The 27,829-nt window shown below is 42.7% G+C and overlaps 1 protein-coding gene across 1 annotated transcript; it reads left to right on the forward strand.

The window, feature by feature from the left end:
* Nucleotides 1–13,903: 13,903 nt before the first annotated feature.
* lhx5 (LIM homeobox 5) lies at nucleotides 13,904–25,983 on the forward strand. The gene is made up of 5 exons (XM_053411582.1): nucleotides 13,904–14,076; nucleotides 16,116–16,339; nucleotides 17,137–17,414; nucleotides 20,342–20,507; nucleotides 25,634–25,983. The coding sequence occupies exons 1-5, from the start codon at nucleotides 13,904–13,906 to the stop codon at nucleotides 25,981–25,983; spliced, it is 1,191 nt and encodes a 396-aa protein (XP_053267557.1).
* The last annotated feature ends 1,846 nt before the right edge of the window (nucleotides 25,984–27,829 follow it).

Consider the following 27,829-nt stretch of genomic DNA (forward strand, 5'->3'; position numbering starts at 1 on the left):
ATTCGTCTTTAGAGGCCATCTCGTTAACACGATCTTCCCTCGCTTTTTCCTTACCTCCGTCCCCTCAACGAAAGACCCCCCCTCCTCCCTCCTTGCATCTTGCCCAACTTCAAAGGTCCCTGCCAGCCGAGGAAAGAAAGTCACCTCTTTCTTCCATTCAGACTCTTCTCGTCTCCTCTCGCTCCTCTTTTCTTGCCGTGGCTTTCTCTCTCTCTCCTCTCTCCTCGCCTCTCCCCCTAGAGCGGCCGCCGAGAAATCATCTCACTTTCTGCCGATGCTTTGCATTTGAAAAAAGGAGTAATTAGCCGGAGGCCAGGAGGAGGGGGCGATGGGGCTGAGCGACAGAGGCGTTGAAGGGAATAGAGAGGAAGAAGAAGATGCCGCCCCCTCTTTGCTCTCTGCCCACAACCCAGTCGATCCCACCCTATAGAGGTCTCTGTCCTTCTAGCTTCCCATCCTGCTGCACCTGATGTGAGCTGATGAGGGCTAGCAGTCTGTAGGACTGAGGGGGGCTGAATAGAAGCCCACAAGCATGCAAGCAATTTTAGCCATTAACAGGGGACCGAGTAAGGTAAATTAAGTAGGCCCTGTATATTTTTGCAGCAGCCCTGGCTGCAGGTTGACATTAGTTTTTTTGGGGGAGCGATGAAAAGCAAGAAAAACAGCAGTGAAAGAGATTTGTGTATTTTTTTTATTTTTTTTTAAGTTACATGCCTGGATTATATAGTGCCATTCTGTCCGAACATTGTCAAAAACCAAAATCCCATCACTGTTATCTTGGTTCAGCGTATTTCATTTCAAGACCCGGTGCAGTCCCCTCTCTGTTGCTTCAATTCATTCACTGTGTGACAGTCTATTTCAATAATCTACATGCGTATAGCCATAAGGCAGAGATAGGCTCAGCCCAAGCATATCTAAAGGTGCAGTGTAATCCTGTAATATGCAGAGTAGTGAGGAAAATTCATTCTTCCCTCACGCCCATCGGGGTCTTAAGCCCCCTGATGCAGCTGATAGGGATCCAGTGTTATCTCCACAACACAGAGCAATTTAGCACACTCACCCCACTGCTCTCATGCGCACCCACACACACACACACGCACACACACCACCACGCATGTAAAACCACAATTCAACGCCATGACCACCTTCAGCACACGCACACACACACACATTTGCACACAGCTGCCTCACTTCAAAACGAATATTCAAATGCACGCACACTGGGTCTCCCTCCATGTTTGTGTCTCTGTATCCCACTCAAGCTGCAGCGCACACACATGCATGCACAAATCTCCTCATTTACTCTCTTTACTTCGATTCAAATAAATAGGACGCCACAATGACAAACAGAGACATGGTCATCCTTAAGAGACATCTTGCCTTTTGTTCCATGTTTTGAATTGCGCTCAAAAACAGAGAGTCTCTGGGGATTTAATTTTTGAGTTTATAAAAATAGGAGAGGGAAAAAAAGTAAGGTAGAGTGAGGAGAGGAGAGGAGAGGAGAGGAGAGGATGGCAGAGGAGGCCCTGGAGAGCTTGAGGGCTTATCCAGAGGAGAAGATCAGGGGACCTGGATGTTGGTTTAGTCTGGCTCTCTCTGTTTGTATTGTCTGATTTGGTTGCTGTTGTTTACTCGACTTTATATCTCTGTTTTATCTGCTGAAAAGTTGTCTGCTGCTCTGAATCTGTTTCAATTGTTCTGCTTCGTCTGCCTTAAGCATTTCAAGGATGCCAAACTGTGCAGCCCTCCAACTTACGATCTACCACACAGGCTTACGTTTATTCCAACAGCTTTACATTTCAGTGATAATTCTCCCTGCTCGTGCCTAAATCAATATGTGGTTTGTTTTCTAGAAGCTGACATAACTTGGCACATGAGTGAGGATGAGTGCTGATCCTTGGTATGGGCGCATGTGGGCCGTGGTGTTAATTCTTAGCACTGTAGATCCTGTGGTGTTGATTGTGTCCCGTGTTGACTCTGGAGAAGCGCCGCTTGTTGATTCGGTTGTGTACATCTGCTGTCAGGGCCCCCAGTGGTGGCCCGCTAAACGGGAAGAGCCTGTCTGGCAGGGCAGGGTTGTTTGTCTGCTTCCAAACATATTGATCTCCTGCAGAAGGGAAAACATTAGCGATAGCGCTGCACAGGCTGGGCTGGAGGTGGGTAAATAGCTCTGTCAGGTCTGGTGAGCCGTCTCTGCCTTGTAGGAAATGAATAGGAGGTGTATTTGCTGAGCATTTGCAGGAGGGAATCTCCTGCCAGGCTGACAGGGCGGCCACGGAGATGGGATGTCGCAGCAGACCCCCCTGTCCTTCACTCACCTTTTCTGATATTGAATGTGTGTGTAAGAGTGTTTTTATGAGGATGTGTCTCTGAATGTCCCTTCAAATAAATCCAGTGCTTTTTATTTTTCATATTTTTCTTCTGCTTGCTTCCTAATTCCAAAGCGTAAATTACCAGGTGCGAAGGTTAATTCTGACGATCAGTTCAACAGATTAAATTCTTTTTTCTTATTTTGCCAATTCGGAATTTTATAAATCATTTCCCATTTTTAGGCTTGATCGCTCACGCTGAATGAAAAAAATCCCAGAAGTTAATTAATCGTCTTTGCACATTACTTCCATTTAAACACGCACGCCCCCACACACACGCAACAGACAGACGGAGAAAAAGAAGGAGTCCAGGGTATGAATATTTAACAGTAGCCTCTTGCAGCACAGAGCCTGCAAGTCATTGTCAAATAGGACTTAATCTTTTCAATTTCTGGGTGCAAATATTCACACTGGCCACTGTTTGTTGCTCAGATTAATGAGGCTCTCTGCCCATAATCCTCTGCTGCTAATTCAAGTGGCCGCCGGTGCGGTTAGCCAGGGGAGGACGGGATGCTGAGAGCACATACACAGCCGAGATTATTCCACCAGCGCCACCACCCCCACACACCTCTCCATGCCTTCTGCTTCCACCCTTCTTTCCCTGACCAGCCTTCCTACTTTGCCGTGCTTTGCTGAGTCCAGCTCAATTCACAGACCCAGACGGATCCCCCCTGCATACAGCTGACCAATGGAAACGCTTCCATATATATATATATATGTATATAAATAGATTAATGTATTATTTATGATGATGGATATCTGAAAAGAAAATTAAGGAGGAAAACACAGAGAGTGACTGGGAGTGACGATTTGATCAGGATCATGAAATCCTTTCTCTCATGTTTGTTCAGGCGACATCTTATAGAGAGAATTTTGTAATCGTCATTTTACTCATGTAAACAGTGGTAATCCAGGAGGATTTTTGCCCAGTCAGCTTTATTAAATGAATACATAGAAAGCCCCTTCCAAAATAATTTTAACAAATATGGATGGAAATGAGAGTCTTTTCATTGCAAAGTCACAACACTAAGTGCTCAGCTGAAGGGAACAACCCCTGAGTGGATGAGTAAAGAGGTCTTTTGACACAGATTTGTTTTGTGGAGTGTTTGCTGTTAGGTGTGATATATAGATTTGATTATCATATTAAATCTCATAATTTATATTAATTAACTGTGTCTTTCTTTTGTTCTGTCTGTCCTTGTGATATAAACATTTAGCCTATATTAAAATAAATCATTCAGTCTAAAATTTGCTATGTTGAAATACGCTCGATCAACACAAATTATGTGATTTGTGAAAAGCAGACATTTTAGCTGTTTGGAGTTTTCATTCACGCTAGAGGGACTTCCACAATTGATTTTAAATATACCGTCACCACTTGGTCAAAATAAGTTTTGTCCACTTTGTAGAATTATGTTGAAATACCTCCACAATGACGACATAAACCTCAGCTGCACTTTGTAGAGCTAATGTTAGCTTTCTTAAGCATAAAACAAGATGATGAAAGATGCTACGTAGCCTACCTCCTAAACATTTGCATACTGGTATAAAATTACTAGCTGTGTCTCAATTCCGCATTGTTCAGAGGCTGCATTTGAAGACCGACTGTGTCACAGCGGCCCGACTGTCCCATTTCGAAGTCTCTTTTAAATGCAGCCGACAAATACATCCTTCGGCCCCTGAGCAAGGGAGGCTCCACCAGGTGGATCCCTCTTATCCCATGATTCATTACGCTTTTGTGACAAACTGTTTTCCAAAGACATCAGAAAGCCAGCCGAAAACGTCAAAAGAATACATTTTAAATGTTAGTACTCCACCAAACAGCTAACCGTACACATATACAAAAAACAAAAACATCTCTACGTTTTTTAACTGAAGATTTTTCGTCAGTGGCTCTGTTGCTAGGCGACGGCTGAAAGGGGAGGACAAGCTGGTGACGCAATAGCAAGACCAGACCGACTCATTACAGTTTGGCTGATGCCGTGTACGCAGCCAATGGAGGATGCAGGTGACGTTGGCTGCTTGGACAGGGTACTCTGAAGGATGCTGACCCTGAATTGAGCCACAGCTCCTGCGGATGTTATCGTGCTAATGTGTTCAAATCTACGGTTGTGCCTTTAGCACTGAGCCTCGTGGCAGATCTTTGTTCTTTTACAGTTTAGGGGAAATATTCTAGTTTTAACGAGAACATTGTTCCTATTTCTATTCTTTGTATAGAGGAAGAGTACATGGATGTCTGCCAGCTGCTGATTCTGGGCTGTCCAGACACCCTGCAGATCTTTCCTCACGGTGTCAAAGGTCGTCCTTGCACCCACACCTCCCTCCCACTACCTCAGAGGTGTAACACAACCAGTTCTCTGCTTCCATCCCTGAATGCCAGCCTCCTCTCCTCTCCTGGTTACTAACCAGGGCTCTTTAACTAAAAGCACCTTCAATCCATTGCTTGGTCCATTAGTGCAGCCAGATGGGGGAGGTTGGGTCCTGGCGCTGCGTGTGACCCTACTCTGATTAATAGAGTAGGTGAGGGCAAAGGTGCACTGCACGCCCCCATTCATTACCTCATTAGGATGGCCCACACTGAAAGGTGATCTCTCTCATTATATCTCAATGACAAGAGCTGAACTCCACACAGTGTGAGCCATACAGCCAGGCTTTTACTCCACACATCTATAGCCGGATCCCATCCACCTGTCTTTTTACACCGTTCCACATAAAGTAACACCACTTTACCCAGCAGTTGACTGCAGGGAAGAAATCCGACCTGATCAACAGTTATGCACAGCGACTTGTGACTCGTGCTCACCTGGAGCTGAATAATGCTCCAATTATTTGTTCGCAAGTGCAGCATCGAGTGTGTGTGTGTGTGTGTGTGTGTGTGTGTTTGTGTGTCTGACTGAAGTTTGTGCTTGTGGTTTAGAGCTCACAGGGTGAAAGGTGACTGGGCTTGTTTGAGTTAGTCCTTTATTCTGGGTTATTGAGAAGGATATGTTTGTGAGTTGAGATTCCTGCCATGTTTTTTTTCCCTCATGATCACTTCCCATACTGTGCGTCGCCCTCATCAGAACACTGTCATTCATACCAGTGCAGATTCCTTATTGAGCCAAAGCGCTTCACACAAATGTATCTCCGTCTTTCGATATAAACTATTAATTCAAAAAAATGGGATACAAACTGTGGGATGAATATAAAATAATATTGTTTGTGGCAAAAATAAAATATTAAATGTGAAATTTTGAGACTGAAAAAGGAATTATTGAAGCAAATAGCAAAAAATAGGCATTTTAAACAATAAACTGATTCTGCAAATGGTCCCTGGGTGTTTTTCCTATTTGCTTCTTCTAAAGGACACAGGTGGCAGCATTTAATATTTTTCTTATCGATAACAAACCCCGTGGAAAACAAAACAAAACCAACAATGAAATGATCCAACCTTTGTCTCTTGGAAATTACATTTCAATACAACTAAATTTCAACAGCAAATATGTTTTGTGGGAAACGTAATCGCTGGCTGGGGGCGACATATTTTTTGAATGAGTGAAGCGTTACATTCATTAACAGCAGCAGAGCCTCCAAGAGGCGGTTGGCAGGGATGGAGGGCGTACAGAGCACATGACTGTGACACCAGGGTACACGCCCAGAGTCCCCTGCTTCTTACTAAATAAACACAAACACACTATCGGAATTAACTTTTTCTGTTTGGAACCAGGCCGTAGTTTTTTTACAACTTTAAACAAGAGCTGTGGATGTGGATATTGCAACACGTGATGGGATATTAAGCAGATATGTTATCCATGCAGATTTTACAGATATGTTCAGTGACAGGATGGTCAAAGTGCCATTATATTCCCTACCAAATGTATTTGCTTCTGCTGTTTAGATAGACGGAAATAGAATTGTTCTTGGCCATGGATGAATGATCTTACTAACACGTTCTGTGTGTATGTTTCCAAGGCTTTTATATAACCTATTCCTCTGTGCCATAGAGCTCTTGTGTTCTTCACAAATTGTTAAAAACAATGCATTTTAAGTTTCACATACAATCCTCCCACTGCTTTAAGAACTCATTAGAGCACAAAATCTGTGTGTTAATCTGCAGATAAAAATATTCCATGACTAGTGTTTGTTAGAATTCACCTCGCCTTTTTTAAAGGAATCAGTTTACATGTTTTTAAAGATGTATATGTAGTGTGAGGTTAACAGGCATGACGAAGAGTCTTATATCATTGACAAGCAAATTTGAGGCACACTTTTTAATTGTTGCACAAACAAGAAAGAAAGAAAATGTGAGTTAGACGTATTTCTTTTTAATAAACTGCGCTACATTCTGGCGGAGGTGGCAGTACCTCCCACATGCCTGTTAAGAATAAGAAGTAGAGGTAACAAATCCGAAAAACATAAACAAGATGTTTGCCAACCACCAATAAACCTTGAAGAAGAACAAGAAACTAAATTAAAAGAGAAAGCTTCATCATTATCTTCATCTGATAAGTCTTATAAGTTCAGGTTTTTACGACAGAACAGAAAAGGTGTTTCCATCCCCCATCCTATGAACTCTTTTTGAATAAGGCCCCCTAACCGTGAGTGTGATAACGTTTTTTGAGCAGGTAAGGAAGGTTCTCTTCAGATTGAGTTGTTTCCATCCATCTTTTCCTGCTATGATGCATCCAAACGTGCTTAAAAACAACATTTTTTGATCAACAGCTATTCCCACAGACAGTGTTTGTCAGACTGAAAATCCTTCCTACATCTTTCAAGTGTTGTTGAGGTGTTACATCATGACTTTTTATAACTACTCTCACAAACAATTGCACACAGATTGTCCAGGAGTGTGGAGGAAGAACAGGATCTAGACATTTCTCAAGCTCTCTCTCTCTCTCTCCCTTGCACCGCACCATGAATGTTTCCCAGGACAGAATGACTGCATGAGTGTGACCATTCAGAACGAATATGAATACCTGGAAGTGGTTGGATGACACAGTACTCAGCTCCCAGTGCATCGCTGCTTTTTGGTCTTTCAATGGACCTCGCTATCAATGAGAAAAATAATGAATAACACCTGAGTTAATCTTTTTATGTGTGCCATAGTCACCTTAACTGAACAGCTACCTCTGTGACATAATGGTAAATGTGATGGTGTTTCAGTGGCACATGTGGAGAACTGACATATTGTCATCACACTGACTCAGTGATGTACTGTATGTTATGTTACAGTTTGGTGACATCAGCCCTCATTGATGATACTGGACATAGTAAGACTAGAGCAACAAATTCTCTGTTGTTATGTTATAAATAACAGGGAGTTTTACACCTTATGAAATCAATATTTCCTTTCCTTATTATAACTTTATATAATTATATATTTTAATATATTTTTTGCATCAGATTTTTTTTTTGTTTGATCTATCGTGCCTGTGTGTCCCTGCTTGTATTTGGGGGCATACATGCATGAATGTAACCGAGGCCTTGAATATTTATATATGTGTGAGCTAAGGCTTGGCTGCCTCCAGTGGGATAGAGGTGTTGGTGGTGCTCAGCAGGAGGAGACGGGAGCAGGGGGAAGATAGAGGGGAAAGAGAGAGTCCCTCAGGCGTGTCCGGGCTCTGATGGCTCCCCTGACAACCTCCTCTGTAATGGTCTCCCTCTCTCTCTGAGTGCTGTGAAATTGCAGGCCGGCGCTCTACAGCTGAGGACTCAGAGGAGACAAACGGCCTTTTAATTCAGAGCGCAGAGAGGTGACGGAGAGGGAGGCCCTAAGGGAGGGCTACCAATCAGACATCCATCATACTAACCTCTCCCTTGGGACTGGCCCTGCCAAAGAGGGGCCCTGGAGGTGGTCTTGAGCATACATGTGTGCGAGCGCGTATGCGTGTGTGCACGTCGTTGGGGCTGGGGTGACACCGCATGCATGGAATGGTGGCAGCAGGAGGAGGGAGGAGGAGGAGGGAGGAACCCTGGGCTGCTCAGGTGTCCAGCCTGTCACGGTGAAGAGTGGAGCACTGAGGATCGGGGTGAATTTGGTGTGTGGGGGTCTATTCTCTTTTTCTCCCCTCATGTCGTCTCTTTTTTTAGTTTATATTTATATCCATCCCTTTATTTTCCCATGTTGGCTTCATTCTATGTCACAGTGCAGAGCAACTGCAGCAAACAAAAAAACTTATTTTAAAATTGATCATTCCAAACATGAACCTTCCCCCATCCTCATTGTGCATATTCTGTAGGAGCCTGAACTGAAAAGAACACCAGTGTTTGAGGGTTTGTGGACATTTCTTACTGTGGTTAAATTATTCCTTGTAGCAGTGCATTTCAAGCAAAAAAATAGAGGGACAGTGAGCGGCTCCAGAGATATTCCATGAAGGCCTCTCAGTAAAAGAAGAGGACTGTTGCTTAAACCCCTCAAAATGTTGGTCCTTGAAAAATACGTATTGTGATGGTTTGTATGCTTGTGTAAACAGTAGTAGTGTACAAACAAAGTTCTTATCCTCCAGAATAAATACATGTACACTGCTTTAATTAAATAATGAAATGGTTAATTAGAATTTGTCCTACTTGAATTGGAAATCGTCAGTGAGTCCTCTTATGTAACTTCAAGTCAGCTCAATAGCTTTCTGATCTTCAGTCCTGGATGACAACAACCCACCAACCTGTGTAACGGCTTCTCTAATTTGTCTCGGATTTCACCAATGAATGGACCAAAACTTAAAATAGATCCCAGGGTAATTTTAATTAAGCTTGACTTTTGGATTGTAGTAGTAGTAAATTCTAATTAAATTCTTTTCTTTTATTTGGACTTTTTATACGTGGATTGGATGGAATGACTCTTGTGTTCCTTATGTGGTGCGAAGAAATTGACAGCAATCAATCGCAGCATAATTATATGTGCTAAACGTGCTTTTCAAAAGGATTTCCTAACATTCTCCATAATTGTCTTTGAGCAATATCAATAGAATGATATGGTATTCTCTAATCCGCCTGGTCATACAATGACACTCCTGATCAAAATCTTAAGACCAGTAAAAAAATTTCATGAATTTGCATTTTGCACTGTTGAATCTTAGGAAGGTTCTAAGTAGAGTTACAAAATGCAAAAAGAAGAAATGGGAACAGGAGCCCAAAAGTTGTGAGCAGGCAATTTATTGAAAACAACAATTTAACTGAAGTAGGCTGTTCATCAGCTGATCAAAAGTTTATGACCACAGCTAAAAAAAAAACCAAAAACCTCCTAAAACAGAAATTAAAGTGTCAAAAACTGACTCAGTAATGAGTGCTCCACCATTATTGTTGATCACTTCAAAAATTCGTTTTGGCATGCTTGATGCAAGTGTTTCCAAAAGGCTAGTGCGAATGTTGCGCCAAGTGGTGAAGATGGCTTCACGAAGGGCATCCACTGTCTGGAACTGAAGTCCATTTTTGTAAACTTCCCTTGCCATCCATCCCCAAATGTTCTCAATTGGATTAAGATCAGGGGAACACGCAGGATGGTCCAAAAGAGTGATGTTATTCTCCTGGAAAAAAGTCTTGGTCAGACGGGCATTGTGAATTGGAGCGTTGTCCTGCTGAAAAACCCAGTCGTTACCACACAGACGAGGGCCCTCAGTCATGAGGGATGCCCGCTGCAACATCTCCACATAGCCAGCTGCTGTTTGACGCCCCTGCACAACCTGGAGCTCCATTGTTCCATTGAAGGAAAAAGCACCCCAGATCATGATGGCGCCCCCTCCACTGTGCCCCGTAGAAAACATCTCAGGTGGCATCTCCTTGTCATGCCAGTAACGTTGGAAGCCATCAGGACCATCAAGGTAAAAAAAATTCTCCTCAGAGAATGAAACTTTCTTCCACCTTTGAATGTCCCATGTTTGGTGCTCCCTTGCAAAGTCTAAACGGGCAATTTTGTGGCGTTGAAGGAGACGTGGCCTTTGAAGACGTTTCTTGTTTTTGAAGCCCTTCCTTCGCAGATGCCGTCTGATGGTTATTGGGCTGCAGTCAGCACCAGTAATGGCCTTAATTTGGGACGAGGATCGTCCCGTGTCTTGACGGACAGCCATTCGGATCATCCGGCTCAGCGCCGGTGAGATTTTTTTGGGTCTACCACTTGATTTTTTGTTCCATAACCCTGAGGATCTTTTAAGAAATGCAAAATGACTGTCTTACTGCGTCCAACCTCAGCAGCGATGGCACGTTGTGAGAGGCCTTGTTTATGCAGTTCAACAATCGTACCACGTTCAAAGACGGTGAGCTTTTTTGCCTTTGCCATCAAGAGATCTTCACAGTGTGGTTACTTGACAGGAAATGACATGGAATCCAAATTTTTGCACACATTTTGGCTTTTAAAGGCTGTGGTCTTAAACTTTTGATCAGCTGATGAACAGCCTATTTGAGTTAAATTATTGTTTTCAATAAATTGCCTGCTCACAACTTTTGGTCTCTTGTTCCCATTTCTTCTTTTTGCATTTTGAAACTCTACTTAGAACCTTCCTAAGATCCAACAGTGCAAAATGCAAATTCATGCAATTTTTTAACTGGTCTTAAGATTTTGATCAGGAGTGTATGTTCAGCTACACTCATGTGTCAGGTTTTGCTTCAACCCTTCAGTAAAATTTGAAAAGATTAAACTGGAGACAGGTAATCAACCAATATTTGTTGTTACGTTTTCATACCTCTGTGGTATGACATAAAGCGAAAAAACATCCTAGGAGGCAGCAGAGGGAGGTAAAGGTGAGAAGATGTTTTGAAAAAGTGAAGAAAAAAAATGTTTAGTTTCCAAAGAAGGATTAATGTTATTGTTATCAATGTTTTTTATCCAGTTTCAAATCAATTACGGAGTGTCTACAGAACTTAGTATAAGCTGCATGTGACCATGTAATGTGCTGCTCCTATTGAAAACAGTGAAGCCTGTTGCTGTCCTTGGTGCTTCCTGTCCAAGGTACCACGGACAGCTCCCTCCTGTCTCTCTGCAGGTGAGTGTCTCGCTCTTTGGCTGGAGTACGGTGTGCACAGGAGAGCACTGCAGAGCAAAAGCAAACAGAGCCTTTTTTATTCATCTGCACAATGTGATGTGGCTACATTCAATGGAGAGGACTGGATGCATTTGCCTCACATGCTCTTTTTCCCACCGTGGGCTTTTCGTGTGCCCCTCCTGAATCCCACTCCTTTCTCTCTCCATCTCTCTCTCTCTCTCTCTCTCTCTCTCTCTCTCTCTCTCTCTCTCTCTCTCTCTTGTTTTACAGGCTAAAGAGAGACGTGTGAGGAGATGTGTGTGTGGGGGGGGGATGCTCATTTGGCCTTGTCTCTACAAAGACCTGATCTACCCAGGTTCAACCCTATTGGTACCAGGAGTGTATAAATCCACATTTGGCATCAGGGATAACATTTTGATAAGAAAAAACACAAATAACAGCTACAGAAGAGCCACAGCTGAGAAGTGTGTATGTGTGTGTGTGTTGTGTGTGTGTGTGTGTGTGTGTGTGTGTGTGTGTGTGTGTGTGTGTAGGGAAGGGGGCCTTCTTCAAATGGTTTGATGCAACAACAACAAAACAGTTTACGTTGTCAAAAAATTGATGCATTATGGGAAACAAATATCAAGCAGGCAACCGTGGGCTGGAAAGGATATAAGAAAGAAAGAAAGAAAGAAAGAAAGAAAGAAAGAAAGAAAGAAAGAAAGAAAGAAGGAAAGAAAGAAAGAAAAAGAAAGAAAGAAAAAAAGAAAGAAAGAAAGAAAGAAAGGAAGAAAGAAAGAACGAATTATTAAAACTGGGCATGCACATTAAACAGTTGGTGGCCATTTTTCTGCATTATTTGTTGTTTATGGTTATGATCAAAGAAATTGTTGTCAATGTGCAATATGTGTAAAGTAAAATTAAAAAGAAAATTTTCAAAAAGTGTTTTGTATATTTGTAGTCTGGCACTGTGATTGTTGACAGTAGCTAGTCACCAACAAAAATGTTAATTTTTCATGTATATTCTTATGATGCAATAATAGTAGAGTGATAATAGTAACAATAATGGAATGATGTGTTAACTCTAGATAGATAGATAGATAGATAGATAGATAGATAGATAGATAGATAGATAGATAGATAGATAGATAGATAGATAGATAGATAGATAGATTGATAGATAGATAGATAGATAGATAGATAGATAGATAGATAGATAGATAGATAGATAGATAGATAGATAGATAGATAGATAGATAGATAGATAGATAGATAGATAGATAGAAAGAAGTGTATCTGCTCCTCTCTAAATGTTTTTCTTATAAACGTGTAAAACGAGTCAGAGCTCCAGCCACAGTCATTCAAATGAGTCTCCATTAAGGTGCAAAGAAAATGCTTAAACAAGTCTCGGGCCGTCCACGAAGGTGAATTAGCGAGTTGCATGTTTGCTTAAGTGCAACTAACAAAACAAGGCTGTGGGTAAATACTGAGATTCCCTTCGATTGGTGGCCAGTCTGTTAAAGCACCGGGTGACCGTGGCTCTCCCTATTGATGAGCTCCAGCTAATCCATCGCATTTCCCTGTAAATGGCGTTCTGCATGAGAAAAGGCCCGCGGCCCCTCCTCGTCCCCCTGCACGGCCGCACTATGTGAGATGCAGGAGCGTTTTGTCACAGGGCCATTATGAGGTGGTGTAGCTTTAGCCCTTGTTCGGCTACTCCCACTCCCATTGCAATGCAATCAGATTCATTTCACTGACATGCAAAGTCGCCCTCCCTTCCCCGCTGCCTCTTCCGCAACCTTCCTAAACCCCTTGTTTTGGAGTTTCCCGGTAAAAGTGCGCCCAGATGTTGCACAGAGGTTGTTGTGTTGAGCGACCTCCCGTGCAGCTGATATATTTCCCCCAGTGAAGTCTCCACGACCCTCCGTGAAACCTTCCTCCACATGCACGCTGGCCTTTAGGAGGGCCACTAGAAACACTACGCTTCCACTGCCGTGGTATTTCTGCACGCCGTGAGATTCAGGTCCGCTCCGAGGCTACAGCTATAAACGTGTAACCATGACAACTGCGCTCTGATTGGCTCCGCTGCACGGGAATTAACAAGGGCGTCATCCAATCTGGGCGCGGGCTGCGCGCAGCGGCTGGCAGAACCTCGTGATAACCCAGGCACAGGGATGCGAAAGTGGCGGCGTGAGGTGAGCCCGAAGGAAATGACTGGAGCCCAAACAAAGCTCGAGCCGTGGATGTAGTTTTACAAATAAACACGTTTGATTAATGGTGTTTTAACTGTGTGCTCGTGAGAAAACATGCCCGCTCTGCCCATTACGCACTCCATCAGCTGGCGCGGCTGAAAGCTCCGCTCCTCTCCTCTGGATTGTGGATTGTGACAAGTGCCAGGACAGCAAACCAACAGGACCAGGACTACAGCGGCTCCAGGGACTGTCAACCCGCTGCCTTTTCACCTGGAGCTTCCTACAGTTTTCGCCTGACAGCGCACCTCCCGCAGCCAAGACGTTGTTCCGCGGTGACCCGGCTTGCCTCAGTCCGAGCAGCGCAGTCCGTGTGGGAAGGTCGGCACTCGGCGTCCTGCAGGCCGGAGACATGATGGTCCACTGTGCCGGCTGCGAACGGCCCATCCTGGACCGGTTCCTCCTCAACGTGCTGGACAGAGCCTGGCACGCCAAGTGCGTCCAGTGCTGCGACTGCAACTCCAACCTGACGGAGAAGTGCTTCTCCAGGGACGGGAAGCTCTATTGCAAAACGGACTTTTTCAGGTAAACACGCAGGGTCTGGGCACAGGAGCTGCTCAGAATCAAGCTCTGGCTCGAGTTTTCTCAACAATACGCGCCATAATGTCTGAGCGATGGATGCTATATTGGTGAATTAAATAGATGAAGAATATAAAATAGCTTTAAAGTGAATATCATGTCATCCAGCTACAAATTCTGGGACTACAAGGGGCCAAAATATTAAGCCATGGGTTCAAACTGTTTAGGCCACTGTTATTAACTTGCGTTAGGAGTAAATCAAACAAGTTGCACGTGGAATTAATATATAACAATAATACATAAATCGAACTTTAACATTTATTTTAAAATGTGGGATTTTAATTCATTTATTTATTTTCGCTAGAACGAAATGTTTTTATCATGGACCTCGTGGCCTTTTAATGGGGCCCTTTGCAATCAACAAGACACCTCAAATTGAATTTCACTCCACATCCACGTTCAGTCAGTGTTGAGCATTTTTATCTATTTTCCAGCTCCATGACAACACTTTTTTCCCAAACAGCCATTAGTCTATTAACCGCTTCCACAGTCCCTCGAAAAGTGTTTCAGGTAATTGAGTGATAAGTGAAGCTCTTGTTTGTCCCGTCGCTCTCTCGTTGCATCATTTTCATTTGTGCACGCGTCACTTATTTTCACCCCAAATTGTCTAATGACATGTGAGGCACGCGAGCCTTTGTCGGGACGGGACCATTATTGGCCCCGCGCGGCCCCGGCCGTCATATTACCGCAGGTCCCATCAAGCGACTGGACTTTTTTTTTTTTTTCTAAATGGCCCGACCATTAGCCAGGCGAAACAGTAATCACCCTAATGTGTCCATTTGTTGTGTAAGTAGAGTTGTGGCCTTTCGCCGGGGGAGGCTCGGCCGTGCATGTGAAAGGGAGGGGGGAGGCGAAACGATACCATTGCAAATGGGGAGACAAGGCTATATTAGTGTTAAAACAAAAGGAGTGCTTGCTTTCACCCAAAGGCTTAAGCATCCCCACCAACATCCCCCCCATCCACCGACCCACCCATATTTACATCCTCAGGTACAGCAGGCCCAGTGTGTGAGCCTCAAGAACAGCTAATATTGAGAATGGAGCATCGGAGCAGGAGATAAAGAACTGTAAACAGCAATCAAATCTCTCTCTCTCTCTCTCTCTCTCTCTCTCTCTTACACTAACTCCCATTTATTTATTTATTGGGGGGGGGGGGGGGGGGGCTATTTGTGTATCGAATTGATGAGTCCTCCCACCCGGTATTTAGGCGGGTGAATATGGATTAAGAGAAGATTTCCACGCTAAAATGCTCCCACTCGCGCTTAATCCCATAATATATTCCTGGGCCACAATGTGTTGATTGTCACTAATACGTTTTGCGTGGGGTTATTGTCAGAGCACCGCCATCAGAATTATGAGTCTTTATTTCTTATAAAGGAAAATCTGACGTGTATTTTCAAATGATCCAGCAGCCACTATTTATACTGTCAGTCAGTTACATAGAAATGATATCGTAGACATGCTTCTGCCTGCTGATGTGTTTAATGTAAATAATGGTTTTCTAAGTAGCATACTAAATACACCTTAAATATAATCATGTTGCATTGCTATTATTATTATTATTATTATTATTATTATTAATATTATATTAATATTATTATTATTATTATTGTTTAAATAGGAATTTTAACATGATCAGAATGTGATATATATTGGCCCGATTACAGGCATTACTTAGCAGCAGTATATTCCAACCAAACAATGATGTTGTTAATAATGCCTAACATCAGTTGATCACTGACATATGTTATATATATATGGACACAACGTTATATCTTTTTTTCATTTGGATATTAACTATTACACGCTGTTGTGTTGTTAAAAGACGAGCTTGAGTATTCTCTGAAATGTTCTTTGTGCGCTTCTGTTATGTGTGTGTGTTTGCCTAAACCATTTCATGCAATTATTCTTTAAAAGATATAAAAATACATATGTATATATATATATATATATATTTGACATTATTTTGTATCCTTTTTATCCAGGAGGTTTGGCACAAAGTGCGCGGGCTGTCTGCAGGGAATCTCGCCAAACGACTTGGTGCGTAAAGCGCGCAACAAAGTGTTTCACCTGAACTGCTTCACCTGCATGGTGTGTAACAAGCAGCTGTCCACGGGGGAGGAACTCTACGTGATAGACGAAAACAAGTTCGTGTGCAAAGAAGACTATGTGAGCTCCGGGGCCATCAAAGAAGTCAACCTGAACTCAGGTAATCAACGCGATAAGGAAGCCACGAGATGTGTGTGTTTGTTCGTTTATCTCCTCCAAAAAAAAAAAATCCTCATTGTGTCCACGCTTTGTATTTAACATGAGCGCACCGAGAGGATAAATATTACGCACACGCACACCCGACAAATAAAATGGCAATCGGCCTTGGAGGGAACAAAAGGGAGACAAGTGTGGAGGCTCCAAACGCACTGTAAAGATTTTGTTTTTGTGGAGCGTTTCCAGTGGGCCCGTGGAGACCATGTCACAACAACCTTGTCAGATGAATGGTTTCAATATTTACCTCCACAGGACAATGGCTCTCTGTTATTGTACGTCAGGGTCCGCTGGGGACGAGCATGCTGCTATGGCCGTGTGTCTGTGTGCGTGCAGCCCCTTCAGTTTTCGGTCTTTTATTCAGAGAGCTCATGAGGACATCAGTCCCACTCCACACCCCGCGCCCTCCCGGCGCCACGCAGGCCACGTCTCGCTCACGTCTTGTGCACACATGTGTAAAATTATTTGCATTTAGGAAGAAACAATATATTTCATACTCGGTTTAATTTGTGCTGCTACAACACCTGCAAATAACAAGTGCATACAAACAGAGAAAGAAGGAGCTATAAGAGACTATTTGCATGGCAAATCTGCTAAAATAGTATTTAATCGCCTTTATTTGTTATTATTTTGGATGCATATTTTCAGTATAGCATGCGTGCCTGTCCAGGCCTGATAAAAGCAGAACCCATCCCTCACATTTTCGGATCGTGACCTTCCTCTTGTTTGTTCCCCCTCCTCCAGTGTCGTCGTGCACAGACAGGAGTTTATCGCCGGATCTGCAGGACCCAACTCAGGAGGACATAAAAGAGACGGACAATTCAACGTCCTCAGATAAGGAAACGAACAATATTGAGAACGAGGAGCAGAACTCGGGGACCAAGCGGCGGGGGCCCCGGACCACCATCAAGGCCAAGCAGCTGGAAACGTTAAAGGCCGCGTTCGTCGCCACGCCGAAGCCGACCCGACACATCCGGGAGCAGCTGGCCCAGGAGACGGGACTGAACATGCGGGTGATCCAGGTAAGACACCGCCGTGCGACCTAGTCTCCGTGCGTGTTTGGCAGTGAGTGGGGACAAAGACAAATTAGAGAGAATTGAAGGATTATAAATCAGTGGAATTACTCATTAATTCTACTCCATCGTTTAATTGAAGGCCCCATTATCTGCTGGAGAAACGTCAAAACATGATGTTGTCTGAGAGAAAGGATATAGATCCACGTTTAAGCTGCTGTGTGCGAGCTGCTGTTTGATCCATTTGCTGGAATGAGCTCAAGAAAGAAATACATCACAATACACAGTTACACAGATAACAACATATTTGACCTTTTTCATTTGAATATGCTTTGTCATTGCACAATAGCAAAATAAACAAATGTGCAAACTTGATATTATGTATTCATATGTCCATATAACAATCCAATCCTTGTTATCACAAAAATGCAGAATGTAAGATTTTTTTTTTAATAATACATTTATGTGTTTTTCTTAACTTTAATAGTAATTCTTACAGAGCTGCACATTTTAATTTAATATAGAGCTTTAAAAAAATTAATTACGCACACTCTGTTATTTCCATATTCCTAAAATGAAAACTCCCATTCGCCTTCAATTTCCACGTGGCTGTATCCATACCTTCAGGCGTCAATTTATTCTCTGAAATTAAGATCCAGTAATCCAATTTACTGATGCATGGATATAATAAATACCATGTTTTTTTTTTTAGGTCTGTCATTTATTTTGTGCAGACGGCAGTTTATTTCAGGGATCATTCGTGTTCCACGGCCATGAAATTACTGAAAGGTTAGTTTTGTTTCTGCCAAAGGCAATTGGAAGCCCCACCACCCCAACAAACAAACCTGCTTTGCAGTATAACACAATCGCACACTGTTTTGGACCTCTATGCCTCTCTGTCTGTCGTTTCATCCTGACGCACTCACACACACTTGGTGTCTGGGTGCAGACTGTGTCAGGATGATTAGCACCATCTCTGCCAACTGTGATGTGGCTTTTTGTGCACTCACTGTAATTATCGCTGATTTCACAGATTTACATACCACCCTCCCCTTTCCCACCTCTCTGCTCTTACTCACTTACAGCCTGCTCCCACTGCTTATTAGAGCAGACCGGGGCCTCTCCACCGCCTCATCTGTGTCATCATACTGCAAGTTGTTTTGTGTCTCTGCTTGTGTGGGTGCATCAACAGAGCTGAGCCATCAGTCAATCAGTCAGTCAATCAATCAATCCATCAGGCAGTCAGCAGTCAGTCAGTCAGGCAGGCAGGCAGGCAGGCAGGCAGTGCATCCCTCTGTCCGTGGTCCCCACCCCTGAGTGTTGCTGTGTTGCTTGGAGCCAAAATGGAGGCTGTGTTTCGTCATCCTCCTCCTCGTTCACTGTGTGTTAAATACCATTGCTCTCAACGCGGGGGAGCCCTGTGAGCCACGCTGCTTCTCCAGCATGTGGATGTAATCCCTAAGCAACGCTCTCTCGAGGGGAGCGAGAGCATTTCCATAAAAATGTACCCTACAGTTAGACGATTGTTCTCAATAAGCAGGTGTCGCCTTTGCCGCTGGAGCACATAGAGCACAGCCTAAGTGGTTTTAGGTGTTTTTTGTGTGTGTGTGTGTGTTTTTGTTAATCTGCAGCACAGTGGGATTCTGCCTCTGGTGTAGCCTCGCTGGTGTGAACATACATCATTATGCAGCAGTGATGCAAAAGGCGAAACAAGATGTGTTATGTGCTTATAATGCAGACATTCTTCCATATGGCGTGTAGTTTTGCACTTTTGAAATCCCCCCTTTGTTCCTCTTCAAAGACAGCTTATTTAACGCTGGTGATAAGCTTTTTAGACTCTGATTTATGGCTTTGACTGTTTATTGTAACTTGTGCTGAGGTGCATTGGGGTTTTCTGTTGGGATGCATTTGTATTATTTTGCTGTTCAGCTTATTTTTGCAACAAGAAAACACTTTCATGACAGCGTGTAGCAGAAAGTGTGGTTTTTGACTCACAAGTGTCATGTTAAGTTGTATCTTAGGAGGAGTTAAAGTCAATATGGGGCTTTTTTGATGCTCCCCCCTATATCTGACTTGGTCTTTGTTAATTTGTAATATTGTGTAAACATTTCTCCTTTTAACATACAAAAAGCTTCTTCCACCTGAGTGAATTGGGGGCACAATTAAACGCCTCTGGTGTTTCCATTGCCATTACTGAACTGATCTTATCTGCCTGATTCTGACCTGGCATTGAAAACTTATACATTTTACATTTGGTCTAAATGGATATCTATGGATTGATTTCCAGCATTAAAAGTAAAAAAAATGCCATTTTAACATTGACGGCATGGGAATTAACACCAAATATCAAACAGAGACGGAGGCTATGCTGGCTATCACACAGTTAATACAGTTGTAAACAACAACAGAGAATGTGGATGGTGTTTGTCAAGAAGCAAAAACCTCTTCTCTTAGTAGAAATGTTTTTGTTAGTTTTTTCTATTAGGGCCCTTTTGAGGATTTTTCCAGGCTTGAACCTATCGACAAAAGAAAACAAAACCTGACTTCATACACAGCGTTTGACATCGGATTTAAATTCTATGCAAACTCTGTAGCTGTGAGCATGAAATTTAATATCAGTGAAATTATCTAAAAATGATCAGGATTCAAATTAAGTTTTGTTAGTCGTGCCTAGGGCATTTTTTTTGGTTACACGATGCAACAGAGTGCATCTTGTAGCAATTGTGTCAAAGTCTGACTCTCACAGACGACGTGGTTTTCACAGTTGGCTTGACGTAGGAGAAAGTTTGACTGATTGCTGGAGCACCGAGGGACGGAGCAGAGACAAAAGGGGAAAGTGATCTGTGAAGGGCTGCAGTTCAACCTCAAACCCTTTTTGAAAACGATGAGATCAGCTGATTAACTGTGTGTGCGTATGTGTGTGTGGTCTGATGCAGGTTTGGTTCCAGAACAGAAGATCCAAAGAGCGACGAATGAAGCAGCTGAGTGCTCTGGGCGCACGGCGGCATGCCTTCTTTAGGGGCCCGAGGAGGATGAGGCCCCTGGGAGGCAGGCTGGAGGATGCAGACATTTTGGGACCTGGGGCCTATGGTTACTATGGAGGTAAGAAATTAAGCTTGTGATAACACACAAAGTGCCAGTTAATACACATTTCCTGCATGGGCCTGTATGTCTTACATCTTTCAGTACACTACTATAGATTCTTGCAATATTCATCTGCGGTATGGGAAAATTATTTGATTCAGCAAATGTAATAATAACAAATAATCCACACCCTGGTTTTAGTCTCACTCCAAATATATGATACCGCAGGTTAATAGCAGCCTTCAGCAGCACCACCAAGGCCATAGGTATTTTATCAGGCTTCAAGGAGATTGCTTAAAGGTTTTTCTGTACTGTGTGTTTGCTGCACGACAGAAACTCAGTGAGGTTTATCTGGACAGTGAGGGTCACATTATTTTCTGTAATCTTTTAAATCTTATTCAATAATACGATCAGAACTCTTAATGTAACTCTAACCCTGGGCACTGTTCAAAATGCTCCTACAGAAAATAACAAGCGTACGTTAACTGATCGAAATAAAACCAAATTCAAGAGTTTTTTAATTCTAAAAGCTCAAAATAATAATAACCATTAAACCTACTTAAATGTCACACCTGGGGTGATAAAGGCTTGAAGGGGACAAATGTCTTTCAGTCAGTGCTGCAGTATTGGTCGCATATACTTCAGTGTTGTACAATATATATTTATCATCACGCTTTCAGAATGGAGAGCCTCGAAAACAGCCAATAGAAAACTCTGGAAATAGAAAAGACGACTCAATACTGTGAGATTTGATTCCCGGGCCCTGCAGCATGGTCCTCTAGGTTTTGATATAGCGTGCGTCTTCAAACCCTTTGCCTTTTACACCGCTTGAATATAACTCGGTGCTTGAAAAAAATAGATAACTTCCTCCATGAAAACAAAGCCGCAATGCCCTTAACAAATCATTCAGGTAGAAAAGAAGCTATCTTTCAAGGGAAGTAGCACATTAGAGTCGATTCAGCAGAACTTTGATTTCTTACATTTGTTGGAGAAAATATAATGGAGGGTAAATGGATATGTATTCTTAAGGATTCTTTTTTTTAAATTCTCTTCTTTTCATTTTATTCTACAGAAAAACCTCATCACTTTTTAAAACAATGTGTGAACTATAAATAGCTGTATCCGCTTTAGCAATGAAGCTAGTAATGAAATTGCATTCACTCTTGTCAGGCTCAGGCCTGATGAAAACACGTGAAGTTCACTGTCATTCCCTGACTGGATTATTGCAATTTAAGGACAATGTGCAGCCTTGACCTGACACACAGAGCCAGCTCTCCTTTGAAAACTGATCAAACGTTAGTTCCACAGAAAATTTTCACAATGGATTTTTGGCAAATATTTGTAGTTGTTAAATAATAAAAGGGTCTCTACTATGAATACAGTTTTCCGCATGTGAAAACGATTTTTCTTTGCTCTCTAGTACCTTTCTAGCATGTGTAACATGCCAGAATACGGTTTGATCTCCTGTGGGTGGAATGACACCTTCAAATCAATGTTCTTTTAAAAGAAACGCTTGTAAAAACCATTTGAAAAAAAAATGACATTCAAGCATCTGTTGGTCATCTGGACCAAAAAATATATAATAATTTTCAGACAATAGCAGGTGGGCGGCAGATAACAACACAGCACCAACACAGCGGCAGCCCCAAGTTATACTGGTGGAAATGTATGTCAGCTTGTTGTGTGTTAGGAGCCAGTGGTTTTTATGCAGCTCCTGCACATCTACCTGAAGGGCCCCTGCATCGTGGATACAATAAACTGGAGCCGTCAAGGCTTCAACGCGGGGAGTGGGAGGGGAAAACAGAGGACAAAACCTTCATCCCCCATTCTCATCTATCTTGCTTTCTTCGCACGTTGCTTTTCACACCCTTTTGTGCCGCAGCAGCACAGGCCAGTCTGCGCCTTTATCTGAGCTCGCTGCTTCCTTATGTTCCTCTGCCGCTGCTGAGAGGGAGGGATGCCTCTGTGTGGTGTGGTGCATCTGCATGTGTGAGTGTAATTATAGTTTGCAGAGCCACACACACACACACACACACACAGGCAGTCCACAACACAGGCTTGTTGTGTATTCTCAAGGTCGGCAAAAACCATCAGGGGCCTGTTTGTGAGATCAAATAATTAGCTTGTTTGAGAAAGTCATGTCACCTCTTATTGTGTCTCTTGATAATCACCAAAAGCAATGTGCAAAAAAGCAAACAAATGCACGTGCTGTAATTGGGCAATATATTATATTTCTCGATTTGTAACCTGTTAGTTCTCGATTTCGCATGCTAAGTCGGAAATAGGGGTGAGAAGAGCATATGGCGTGGGTGAAGAAATGCTAGTGCAACATCTGGGGCACAGGGAATAAGTCTGCCATCGTTCTCAGTTCAAAGTGGTTTTGAATCTGAACGCAGTATGTGAGGGAATTTGGAGCAGAGTGGGCTGTAAATTTGGAGAATATTGAAGTGGTGGGCAGCAGGAGGCAGATGGAGGTTTGTAGTGGTTCAGGGATGCAACGGTGTGGAGTTGATGAATCCTGTGTAAAGGGTTTTGGCTGTATGTTTCCTGATCAACCCAGGAAAGCTTCAGCAGTACATCACAAGATTGTTGAGTCCTACTCCGTTGCTGTGAGACTCTGGCTGCGTTTTCAGGATGATTGTGGTCGCCAGATTTCCCCTGAATATGTAGATATCAGTCCTTGGTGTAGGATTAAAGGAAATATTCAAGGAAACACAATTATTCCCTTTCTTGCCAAGAATTAGATGACAGGATCGATGTCACACTCATATTTGTTCCATATATATAAGACTATTGCCAGGATTGAACTGGCGTAGCTCAGCACACAAATAGGAAACGGGGGAGGGGAAGACAACAGCCTCTTTAAAGTCCACATATAAACAAGTTATATCTTGTTTGCTTAATCCGTGCAGAAACGTAAGTGTGCGACATTTCGTAGTTTTCACTGGAATTATGCGCTGGACTATTTCTTGGCCGGGTAGAGCAACTCTCTGGAGCTTCCACTGGTTGCCTGGCAACCTCACGGCGATGGCAGGAGTTTCTACGGATTAAACAAATGAGATATAACATGTTAATTAATGAGCTTTAATGAGCTTTAGATGTGCTGCTAGGCATATTTTGCTATACCCTTGGTTAGGGACTTGTTAGCTGTGTCCCCATGTTTCTGGTCTAAGCTAAGCAAACTAGCTACTGGTTGTAGAGCTGAGAGAGTGGAATCAATCTTCTCATCTAAATCCTGGCATAAAAAGCAAATAAATGTTTTTCCCAAGATGTTAAATAATAATAAGCAGTGGTGGAACCCAGTTGTTGGTTGGTTACGTTGGAATGTAATCAGGATGCATGGATCTCAAAGTGGCTTGACACTCAGGATCGGATTAATTTGTTGGGAAACCAAAAAGAAGACACGTCACCCAATTTCAGACCTAGAAATGGTCAAGAAATTGTCAAACAGTCCTGTAATGACATATATACAGCTTTTGGATGAATTTCTCCAGGTGTGGACAATTTAATTTGGAAACTTACATTTAATTCTACAGCAACATGATGTTTTTTGAGAGCTTCATTGTTGCTGAGGGCTCCGCACAACATCAAGTGAGCAGTTTATATCGGAACGGCTGATAAAATAATCCCAGTGAAGACTTTTCACAGTGAGGCCTCTCATTCAATCAGCCAACAGGGACGTTGTTTGTGGAAATGAAGTACAAAAGAATACATAACAATCTGCATGGCTTGATACCATATGTATTTGGGTGAACGGAACCCTTTAACCTTGTCCATATCAAGGCTCCTGGATGTATTGTATCTCTCAGTTCATAAATAATGTATGCAAATGTCTCGCTGGTAGAGTGAACGTGAAGATTCCTGTTGAGGACCAAACTTGTGCATAAACACGTCAGTCAGTGTCACACGTTTGCCAGAAACGTGTGTAAATCCAAGTGTGTGCTGGAGATTTTCTGCCAATGTATTCAGTCATTAATGTGTCTTGTATTAATGGTGTTTCTTTTCGTGCTGCGGCTCTTTGAAGTGAATGCCTACCGACTTTGCCTGTATTTGTGTCACACAGGTTTTGGAATCATTTACAGAAGGCATATTGCTTTGTGCTTTGTGTCGGTGTATTTCTGGGCGTTAATGAATTATGTTACCGTCTAAAGGATTTGCTGATTTTGCCTCGTGATGCAAAGCAACTGACATCCAAATAAACTCCAAATAGAATGATGATTGATTGAGCTCGTGTGGAAAGCTATAGATGATCCAACCGTGTGAATAAAACACAGCAGTGGCACAATCTCAAGCTGGGAGCACGAACTAAAGAGGTGCCGTCGCTGCAATGCTGGAGGCAGCGGGAAGTGGTTAAAACTGTGGAGCGAGGTGTAATTAAAAGAGAGAAAATTATTGGATGGAGAAACAGTTCATTGATTAGAGAGGCTGACAGAAAATAAATCAACTGTTTTTCAAGCAAAAATACTAAATAATCTCTGGTGTAATTGCTGGTTTTCTGAGTTTGTATGACAGTAAATTGATTATCTTGATAAAATATATATGCTATATAAATAAATGAAGTTTAGATGGCATCAATACACTTGAAAGTTTATTGAAAAATCAGGAAAATAACCATCACATTAGTCAATAATATTAGGTGCAGCCATAGCTGGATTGTATGCTTGTAAGAAAGGTGTAGTGATCTTTGCAGCTCAGGAAATAGCCAAAGCCCAGCAAGGTAGAGGAAAGGGATGTTGCTGGAAGCTGCATCAGACATGACAAAGAGATGTACCTGACAAGACCTGGCAGGGCTGCAGGGAGGCTGGAATCTCATTTTGGATTTCCTCATCCAAATCCAGAAGTTTCAGCCGGGGAATCTATCGAGGTGCACGCATGGCTGCGAGCTGAATGAGTGAGAGAGATGAATGCAGTGTGTAAAAGGCGAGAGAACTGAGGTGGAGAGGTGTGGAGTTGTTTATACACTCAAATGAGGCTGTTGGAGACCGGTTGGTTGGAAATTGGACATGATCAATTTCACCACTTAGGTAGGTGTGGAGCTGTGTGTAAAACTAAACACTGCTCTGGAGAACTGTGAATGTTGTGTATGTGCAGTGTATTTAAAATCATTGATGGAAAGTCTAATTTTTGGTATTCTTCCTCCGCAGAATATCAAGGTGACTATTACGGACCAGGGAGTAATTACGACTTCTTCCCCCACGGTCCTCCGTCTTCACAAGCTCAGTCTCCAGCCGAGTCCCCCTACATCCTGGGCTCTGGGCCCGGAGCCATGGAGGGATCAGGCCACCACCCTTCAGACGACCAAAGGTTCACAGACATGATCTCCCATGCGGAAACCCCAAGTCCGGAGCCGGGTTTACCGAGCTCCATGCAGCCTGTCCCGGGGGAAGCATATGGTGGCGGTCCCAGTCCTCCTTTCTCATTGGCCAGTAACTCCAGCTACAGCGCACCAATGTCCCACCAAGGCCAGGAGATGGGAGAAACCACAGCCTGGTAGAGGACGAACCACAGGGACTATTCCTGGGCTGAATGTCAGCCTAGTTAATTCAGGAGATGAACGATGGGGGTAAAATCCCCACATTGCAGAATGAAAAGTACAGCTGAAATTTCTACGGACTTGTTAAAATCACGGACAGATTTTGACAGTTGACGATGTGATGGACATGGAAAAGAATCCGAGAATGGGATAGCTTATCGGATAAAAATAATATTTGCTGCCCAGTAGACACTCCAAAGCATATCCCTTCCTGGATTACTGGACTTGAGCTATTAATAAAAACGTTGTGATTCTACCCAGCAAAATGCTTCTCGCCTTCCCCTTAATGTTAATGAAGGTATCTTCTAATGTTCTAGGAACACATTAGAGAGAAATACCAAAGGGGACATCTTTAGTTGTCTTAATTTGTCACCAAATTTTTAAACAACCTTGCAGTGTAGGTTTTTCCATTCTGTTGCTCTACACCTGTCTTTATTTCTAAGCTGCCAATCTACCCTCAATATTAAAAAGACAAAGGACCAGGTTCAATACATGCTTTAATCCTCATATACAAATACATATGTGGCAATCAAGACACGATATGTTTACTCAAAACGTTGCTCATTTTAAATTTCCTTTTCCGTAAGACAATATGTTTAATCAAAAGCTGCTGCTTGAGAGATACTGTACACACACACAGACACACAAACCTCTGGCATTGACATTTTCCACACAACTCAGCTATACGTCTTTAAATGCACAAAAAGCGTTCTTGATCATAGCTTGAAAGAAGGATGTCTTTAACATTATTCAAAACACGGACACAATTATACAGACATATACAGACACACACACACACACACACACACAGACACACAAATCTCACACCCATCCAGGCGGCCCTGATAGTTCTGCTCCGAGCACTGCTTCACCTGACCTTCCTTTTGTTACTCTCCCTTTTAAAAAACATGTTTTAATGGAAATGATTTTCAAAAGAACATTGAACCCATAATGGAGAATCTCCTTCAACAGCTGAGGTCTCCTTCCTCTAAAGGGAGAAAACAAAAGAGGGGGCAGACTACATCTGTGACATTACCAGTCTGCTCCGAGGTTCTCATCGCCATCTAGTGGCCACGTTTGTAAGACACACGAAATCAAACATCCACTTCAAACAGCAGAGTCTGGATGTATGCATATTGTGCTGCAAGTACTCTCTCTTTTTTTTTTTTATAATGCCAGAAAATTATTCTGTACTTCAAGGCCAATGATCATTAGGACTCCGATTGGAAAAACCAATACAATATTTTCATCATCCCTTGTATTACTGCTATTGAATGATGGCACCCAGCCCATGTTAGCTGATATTACTCAGTATGAAACATCCCATAAACACGTGTAATGCTGTTTGTCCACAATGAGTAAGCTATACTTGAACATTGTTTTGATTTGATTTCCTTTGGACATTGTATACGATCTAGAAAGAATGTGTCTTATTTCTGGTGTTCTGAGACATCCTTGGATACAAAAGGTGTGTGGCTGTGTGTGTGTGTGTGTGTGTGTGTGTGTGTGTGTGTGTTTGTGTGTGTGCGTGTGTGTGTGTTTGTGTGGTGCCTGAACACTTCAGGATGTGTGTATGCTTACGCATGTGTGAGTGTGTGTGTGCGCATTTGTGCACATTTAAGGGGAGGGGGTGGGGGCAAGGCTGTATTATTTCTATGTAAATAGCACTGGTAATAAAACCTTCTCTTACAACTCGAAGAACTGGCTTTCTTCTTACATATAATCTCTCAGTGTATTGTCTGTCTACTTCAGTTTGTAGAGGTGGGAAGTAACATAAGACCTTTACTGTAAGGTATAGAATTTTAAG

This window comes from Pleuronectes platessa, chromosome 19 (assembly GCF_947347685.1).
Source record: "Pleuronectes platessa chromosome 19, fPlePla1.1, whole genome shotgun sequence".
NCBI lineage: Eukaryota > Metazoa > Chordata > Actinopteri > Pleuronectiformes > Pleuronectidae > Pleuronectes > Pleuronectes platessa.

Bases quoted from the DNA above. Each gene is read 5' to 3' on its own strand.
- lhx5 (XM_053411582.1), top strand. From the start codon at position 13,904: ATGATGGTCCACTGTGCCGGCTGCGAACGGCCCATCCTGGACCGGTTC. The intron at 14,077-16,115 runs GTAAACACGCAG...CTTTTTATCCAG, and splicing joins TGCAAAACGGACTTTTTCAG to GAGGTTTGGCACAAAGTGCG. The intron at 17,415-20,341 runs GTAAGACACCGC...GGTCTGATGCAG, and splicing joins TGAACATGCGGGTGATCCAG to GTTTGGTTCCAGAACAGAAG.